Source organism: Bison bison, unplaced genomic scaffold, assembly GCF_000754665.1.
Source record: "Bison bison bison isolate TAMUID 2011002044 unplaced genomic scaffold, Bison_UMD1.0 scf7180017864295, whole genome shotgun sequence".
In the NCBI taxonomy this organism is placed as follows: Eukaryota; Metazoa; Chordata; class Mammalia; order Artiodactyla; family Bovidae; genus Bison; species Bison bison.
The window spans coordinates 9,787,166-9,795,247 of record NW_011494867.1 but is presented as its reverse complement, the minus strand read 5'-3'; the positions used below and the strand labels follow the sequence as shown (position 1 = coordinate 9,795,247).

The 8,082-nt window shown below is 49.3% G+C and overlaps 1 protein-coding gene across 2 annotated transcripts in view; it reads left to right on the top strand.

Annotated features, from left to right (window-relative positions):
• MBTPS1 (membrane-bound transcription factor peptidase, site 1) overlaps positions 1-8,082 on the top strand; it is a 45,181-nt gene that overhangs the window by 21,377 nt on the left and 15,722 nt on the right. For both annotated transcript variants that reach the window (XM_010850813.1, XM_010850812.1), the window contains exons 9-12: positions 195-297; positions 1,202-1,353; positions 2,618-2,779; positions 5,967-6,111. In XM_010850813.1, coding sequence (XP_010849115.1) covers positions 195-297; positions 1,202-1,353; positions 2,618-2,779; positions 5,967-6,111 — 562 coding nt within the window. The remainder of the gene's footprint in view (positions 1-194; positions 298-1,201; positions 1,354-2,617; positions 2,780-5,966; positions 6,112-8,082) is intronic.

Below are 8,082 nucleotides of genomic sequence, written 5' to 3'. Positions count from 1 at the left end.
AGGGCAGGAAGGAAGGAGAGAAGGAGAGGGCGCCCAGGTGTGAGGAGACCGAGCCGGCAGAGGTGGTGGTGCGTGGGCCAGGGCCACAGCCACATGTCGTGTCACAGGAGCGCCTGCTGCAGACTCAGACTTCGCCCTGGCTTGAATCTTTCATTTAAAGTGGTCCTCTCCCCTTGTGTTTTTGCCCGATGCAGGACTCTGAACAACCCTGCTGACCAGATGGATGTCATCGGAGTGGGCGGCATCGACTTTGAGGACAACATCGCCCGCTTCTCCTCGCGGGGAATGACCACCTGGGTAGGCGGGGCTCTTTTCCTGCTGGAGTGTGTGTGCGCGCACATGCATGTGTGTGTACTTCCATGAGCTGTAATTATGCGTCTGGCTCACCCTTCCGTCCGAGCAGATGCTTCCTTGGATGGCAGCCGGGCACCCTGACCTGTACCCGCTGTCCTCCTGGTCTTCTCACCCACCTGCTGTGTCCTGGGTCTTTATTGAGGCAGGTGTTTTAATGGCATTTTGAGAAATGTTCCCAAATAATGTGCGAAGCTGCAGGTGAAGACATCTTTGCTCAGTGTCCCATGCGTGCAGGGCCAGGGGCCATTCATGTGTGGCAGCCAGGAAGGAGTTTTCACTTTACATGTGTCCTTTCTTCCAGAACATAAGTGCCAATGGAATTCTCATTTCCCCCAGTTTCAGGGACACTTAAGAGAGTACTCAGTTAAAATCTTATCCTAGGCTACTTGTATGGCTACACTGACCGTTCTAAGTCATTCTTTCCCTTCTGGTGATAGATTGAAATGTCAGTCATATGTAACTTTTTACCTTATTAAGAAAATGTGTCTTTTTTTTTTCCTAATTTTTAATTTTAACTTGCTGATTTTTCTAACATATTTCTAATTTTTAAGTTGTCTATAAATCAGTTTCCAGTCTTGCATGTTAGCAAAATTTTAGATATTCATTTTCTAAATGCTGTAGAGCATTGCATTATGCTGGTCATTATAAAAACACATCAAAAATAATTTTATTTTCTGTAAGATCATTTAAGCTTCTTCTGAATTGCAGTGAATTTCAGATGAAAACCAGCACCATGCTCAGGCTATGCTGTTTAGCTGATGGCGTTTCTGGTTTCATTCACTCATAACTGCTCAGGGCTGTATGCCCACGTGGGGGCCTGATGGAGACCACACTGCTGTTGTTATAGGAGCTGCCTGGAGGCTATGGCCGCGTGAAGCCCGACATTGTCACCTACGGTGCTGGAGTGCGGGGCTCGGGCGTGAAAGGGGGGTGCCGGGCCCTCTCGGGGACCAGTGTGGCTTCCCCGGTGGTGGCCGGTGCTGTCACCTTGCTGGTAAGGTGAGTGTCGCTTGGTTGGGAGGGGTAGGCGGCAGCAGGCCAGGAACTGACTCCTGGGACTGGCCAGCTTGTTGCGGGGCCTCGGCCTGTGTCTGCAGAGCAGTCAGGAGTCTGTGTCTCGACGGTCCTTGTGGGCGTTGCCGGGGCGGGGGGGTGGTGCTGTCTGGTCTCCTGCCGTCAGGGGCGGGAGGGGAGTCCTCGGTGCCTTCCGTTCCCAGCCTCACAGCCTCTCTGAGGATGACGCTTTCAGTGGGGAGGACCGCTTCGCTTTCCTCCTCCCTGCAGCAAGGATAGCACCTCTGGGGGGTCAGCAGTGCTTTCTAGTGTGAGAAGCAGCTCGTGCAGATGCCAGGCCACAGGGAAGCACAGGCCTTAGAGCCCTGGGAGCAGCTGGAGCTGCGGCCTGGTCTTGCTCTGTCAGCAGGAGGGGCAGGGCATCCACCTTGGGCTGAGCTGTGAGCAGTTCTTGTTTTTGCCAAAAGTTCCACTTTATTCTCCTCACATTTCCTGAAGTCAGATTCCCATCTAGACCTGTTAGCAAAAAACACAGTAACACTCCAAGAGCAGCCATCCTCGAAGAAAAATACTTAGCAACTGTGGAGAGAGAATTTTCGTTACTGTTTACTAAAGGTCTCTTCTCTGCACTTAGGCAGTCAGAGTTTACTTGAATTAATAGCATGTAGGCACACAAACGCACATGTGTTAATGCTGGTGTTCTAAAGCAAGCCAGAGCGTCTGGGCACTGCTGCCTGAGTCCAGCTGTGTTCTGACGATGAGCCCCCACCAGGCCCGCCCCACCAGGGTGACGCACCCCACGCAGGTCTCCAGACAGAACAGGCCTGCTGGCAGTGGGCTTCCCTCCTGGCCATGCCTCTAGGCCACGCAGCAGCGAGTGCCTGCTGGACCCACCTCCACCCTCCCCTTCTCCCAGCCAGGCTGCGTCCACCTGTCAGGAATCTAACTCCTACCTGCAGCCTCTGAGGTCAGCTGTATTGAGTTAGTAGGAAAATATGTTTTCCTGGTCAGTTAGTGTGAGCCCAGAGTCCGTGTTCTCACAGCCACTTGGAAGGAGGTAAGTGGTCAGTCCCGAGACAGGAGCAGAAATGAGCATATTTGCCTTTGTCTTACATGAGTTTTACTGAAGATCCCATTAGATACAGAGCAAGGTTGGAGGTTGTGTGATTGCACTACTACGGGTTAGGGATCGTCTGGTTTTCTTTCTTTTGCTAAGAGCAGATGAGCAAATACGTGGTTCTCCCCCCAGCACAGTCCAGAAACGTGAACTGGTGAACCCAGCCAGCATGAAGCAGGCCCTGATCGCGTCTGCCCGGCGGCTTCCCGGTGTCAACATGTTTGAGCAAGGCCACGGCAAGCTGGATCTCCTCCGAGCCTATCAGATCCTCAACAGCTACAAGCCCCAGGCCAGGTTGGTGTTCCCGCCTTTATCCTCTTCCTGGGCTTTCTCAGCACAGGCTGTTTGCCTCAAAACAGAACCCACCCCACCAACAAGGCTTGGGGGCCTTGGGGAGCTTCGTGCTGCTGCTTCTGCTGGGACACCAGGACTGCTCCCCACTTCCCTACATCCTGCCGTTTGTAATGTCAGTGATTTAGAGTAATGAATTCCTGCTTTTTTTTACTTAGTAAAACTTTTTTTTGAAGTAACCTTAAACTTAGAGAAATTTGCAATAATCATATGGACGTTCTTATATATCGTACATCAGGACTCCAGCCCTGCCCTGGCTTTTCCGATGTTGGCATCTTACGTAACCATCGCACACGCCACGTAGCCTAGCAGTTAATAGTGATGCATTACCATCTGCTAACCTGCAGGCTGTGTTTGGATTTCGCCCAGATTCTCCCCACCCTGTCCTCAGCCTGGTCCAGGATCCAGGCCAGCATCGGTGTTGCGGTTAGTTGCCACGTGTCCCTGGTTTTCTCCAGCTGGGCTCATTGGCTCAGTGCCCTTTTGTTCTTGGCGGTGCTTGCCTGCATCCTGAGGTTTAGGTGATGTGTCAGGCTGGACCCTCCAGGAAGCGGGCGCCAAGAGATCTCCTGGGGGAGGAGGCGGGAGAAGTGGGGAGAGGACCCTCACGCCAGCACAGGTCTGAAATCTATCCTCATCCCGGAGAATCCCTGAATCAAGGTCCCTGTTAGAGGAGGCTGAGTCCCCAGGGCGGGCCAGCTCTGGTGCCCGCTGTGCTCGGTCCCTGACACAGTTGTGGTAGAGTGTCCAGGGCTGGGCAGCAGGAGAGGCGGTGCCAGGTGTCCACTGCAGGGGCTCTCTGTCTCTCTGTGACTGCAAAGTGTCTTACGGGTGCACGCTTGAAGATGATCTTGTTTCTTGCCATACCTTCCGTCACTACGTTTAGTATCCTTAGATGGTTCTTTCCTGTAATGGTTCTTATATAGAGATTGCCCCTGGCGATTTTCTGCTTCTCTCATTCTTTGTGCATTTATTAACTGAAATTCTGCTGTAAGGAAGCGCTGTCCTCTTCTCTTGTTTATTATTTCAGTTACATCAGCATGGACAGAGATCCTCGTTTCACTCTTGACTATAATCCACTAATGTCTTTGTTTATTTCATTGCTCCTGTCGTCCCAGATCTGGCTCTCTGGAGTTCCTTCCGTTTGGCTCCTGTGTCTTTTCAGCGTGTCTCTATCGTTGTCCACTGGCAGCATTTCTGTGCCCATCGTGGGTATCAGTTCTTTGTCCAAGCAGCCCTGGTCCTTCAGTTGGAGAGTGGGGTTTAGAAATGGACCCCTGGCTCCAGGTGTGCTCTTGGCGCCCGTGCTTCTGCTTGTTTCTGGGCCCTTCCTGCAGACCGAGCTGGCGAGTGTCCGCATGCACACTCCTGTGCCTTCTCTCTGTGTGATGCCACCTGTCTCCCGTCCCACCGCGGCCCTCAGAGTCTTCTCGCTGGTTGTCCTTCTCCAGCAGCAGGCAGCCTGGCTGTCGCTCTTCACCGTGTCTCTGTTGACTCGGTCCTAGGACGCACACGTGGAAAGTTTTAGAGCTGTAACTTGTACCCTGGTGAACACGAGTTTACTCCCCAGAGGATGGCGGTTGTGGGCAGTTCTTTTTAGACTTACAGAACGTAATCACATTGTCAGTGGCCTCAGTTCTGTTCTTTTCTTCCCCACCAGGCCCTGGCAGTCTGATTTTGCCTTTTATTTGCAGTATAGTTGAGTTCATTGGTTAGTATGCGTATTTCTTTTTGGATTCCCACTACATTCTGGTTGGTTTCAGCTGGTTACGTATTGCATTGTGAAAGGACGGTGACTCTAAGGTCTGAGCTGCACAGAGTGCGCCTGGCCAGGTGTGGTCCCCCCATCCCTCTGTTCTGTTCCCCTCCCCTCCGCCCCCACAGGTAACAAGGCCGGGTGGTTTTGATTTATCCTTCTTAAATTTCTGTTTTCACAAATGAGCAGATACATATCTGTCTTCTTATATATCTCTTTTGTTACATGAAGGATACATTATTGTAAATACTATTTTGTACTTTTTTCATGTAAAGGTATCTTGGAAATCACTTTGTATCCATTCACAGAGATCTCGCGTCTCCTTTTTTATAGCTGCCTAGTGTGGATAGCTTTGCGTATTCAAGTACACGTCTATATACGGGCATTCAAAGTGTCTTCAGCGTCCCGTCATTTTAAGCCCTTGCGTCTGTGTGTCCTAGTTTTGTTGGAGGTGTGTCTGCAGGGAAGATTCCTAGAAGCAGGGTCGCTGGGTCCAGGCTGTGAGCAGAGGGTGCCCAGGGGCACCTCTGGCCTGTCTGCCCAGAGCTGCACTTCGTGCCTGTCTGACACATGGGAAGTTGTGTCAGGGTTGCTTTTATTTGCAGTTCTCAGGTTGTGAGTGAGTTTAAACACTGTCTGTAGGTAAGAACTTTTTCTGTATCTTTCTTGTGAAGTGTTTGTTCATTTCTTTCACCCATTTTTCTTTTTTCTGGGGTGTTCGTTCCTTGGTTTAAGTGTTGTTTACATATTAGGGCAAGTAACTCTTTGCTGCAGGTATTTCTTCCAGTTTGTCAGCTGCCTTTTGTCATAAAAGTGTTTCTGGCCATGCAGTCTTTTTTGTTTTAACTGCTGTGTTAGTTTGTCCGTTGTTGTTTTTGCCCCTGGATTTTGAGGCGCATGCCCTGAGGTAAAGGAGAGACTCACCCGTTTTCTTCTACTTGTTTGCTTTCTTTTATTTACTTGAGACTCTGTTCCATTTGGGGTTTACTCCAGTATGTACGGTGTGAGTTGTGAATCTGATTCTATCTTTTACCAAATGGCCACCCATTTATTCCAGGTCCAGTTATTAAAAAGGCCATCTTTGCCCCGTGACTTGAGACTGAGTCCAGGTCTGTCCTGGGGCCGCTCATGCACTTGTTCTTCGCCAGCTGCAGGCTCCAGGCTCGTGGGGCAGAGGTGATGCCCACGCACGCCACTGTGCCGCGGGCGAGGCCGGCTGGCTTGGAGGCCTCCTCGCCGCAGGGAGTGCTGTGAGGCCAGGTTCCCGGACCCGGGCTGAGGCTCAGGCCCGCCCTGACGACGCTTTCCTGCGGTTGTGTCGCGTCACTGCCGTTTCCGACTCTGTCTGCTGCAACACTGTCCTGTCTGTTTCAGTTTGAGCCCCAGCTACATCGACCTGACCGAGTGTCCTTACATGTGGCCCTACTGCTCCCAGCCTATCTACTATGGGGGCATGCCGACTATCGTCAACGTCACCATCCTCAACGGCATGGGAGTCACGGGGAGGATCGTGGACAAGGTGAGACTGCCCTCCGGCTGGCGGGGACCTAGATGTGGCCCAGACTTCCTCCTGTCCACGGCTGGGGATGGGAAGCAGTGGTTTGTTCTCTCCTGAGGCCTTTACAGATAAGTCAGAGATACAGTGATGAGACCAATTTGCTATGCTTGTACTTGGTATCTTGAGTTTGGTTCTTGAATCAGCTAATTGCATTTGAGTCTTCATCTTAACAGTTAATCACTGATAATTAAAGGCCCACTTGTAATTATTTTATTGTTTAATGAGTACACATGGGCTTTTGTATTTAGAAGGTATGGTCTTTATTTAAGTTTTGTTTTTATAATCTGTTTTACACTTACTATATAAACATTATCACAACAATAAAGGATAGGGAAAAAGAACAGAAAATGGTTTTAGCCTCAGACATGAACAGAACCACTATTTAAAAAAAAATTCAAGTCATATTTTGTAACAAATTACTGTAGTTGTTTAAATAAGTGTATTTAAATTGATTCAGTGCCTATCAACACTATTTCATCCTTGCTTTATTTCATTTCTGAGTCCTTTATTTGACTTCTTTCTTATTTATTTATTTATTTCTGGCTGTACTCAGTCTTTGTTGCTGTGCGCAGGCTTTCTCTAGCTACCGCCAGCAGGGGCTGCTCTCTGGTTGCAGCGTGCAGGCTTCTCATTGCGGTGGCTCCTCTTGTTGCAGAGCGCGGGCTCCAGTGCGTGCAGGCTTCAGTAGTTGTGGCACGCGGGCCTAGTTACCCTGAGGCACACGGAAACTCCCCAGACCAGGATTGGAACCTGTGTTCCCTGTGCTGGCAGGCAGACTGTTAACCACTGGGCCACCAGGATTGGTGCAGAATGTCTTGATGGCGGAAATTCACTTTTCAGGAAGCTATCACAGAAAGTACTTTTTTTTTTTCTTCTTTTTGTTACTTTTTGGCCACAGTGTATCATGTAGGGTCTTAGTTTTCTGACCATGGGTTGAGGGGAAGCTCCCTGCAGTGGAAGCACAGTCTTAACCACTGGCTGCTGAGTCACTTCAGTCGTGTCCGACTCTGTGCGACCCCATAGACGTCAGCCCACCAGGCTCCCCCGTCCCTGGGATTCTCCAGGCAAGAACACTGGAGTGGGTTGCCATTTCCTCCTCCAATGCATGAAAGTGAAAAGTGAAAGTGAAGTCGCTCAGTCATGTCCGACTCTCAGCGACCCCATGGACTGCAGCCTACCAGGCTCCTCCATCCATGGGATTTTCCATGGAGTGGAGTGCCATTGCCTTCTCCAAAGCCTACAGCACCCGGTATTCCCAGGTGGTCTCCCATCCAAGTACTAACCAGGCCCAACCCTGCTTAGCTTCCGAGATCAGATGAGATCAGGCACCTTCAGGCTGATAGGGAAATCCCCAGAAAGTACGTTTCTTTTGATTTTGTGAGATTAATGAAAGTCAGTTGCCTGGGAGGGGGAAAAAAAAAAAAAGAATCTTTTCTATCCCTTATCTGAAAAGGGTATTTTTAGTTATCTTTGTGTGGGTAGGCAAAAATTTAGTCTTTTTTTTGTTTTTTCAGTTCTCACATTAAAGCATTTAAAATTTTTATTGTATATAAGCACTAATGTTAATGGTTTAATATTACGTGGAACTGCTAAGTCATAGTTTGCTTACTATTCTTACTTGAACAAGGTGGTTTCACCTGTAAACACCTCACAGAATATCTTTGTATATTTGGTTTTCTTTTGTTCTGAATTATATTCTTAACATAATTTCCCTGGGTTAGAATTCCAAGTAAGAGGACAGGAATGTTACTGTGGCTCTTGGGACATAATACCAGGTGGTTTCCAGAAGAGGTCCATCACCTGAGGCTGCCACTGATGGGGTACAGAGTGAGGGTGTCTGGTGGTACATTCTTTTTTCCCCATTGCATGAAATTTTAAAAAACGGAGATAAAATTCACATGCCATGAAATGCTGCCCTTTTTTTTTTTTAAT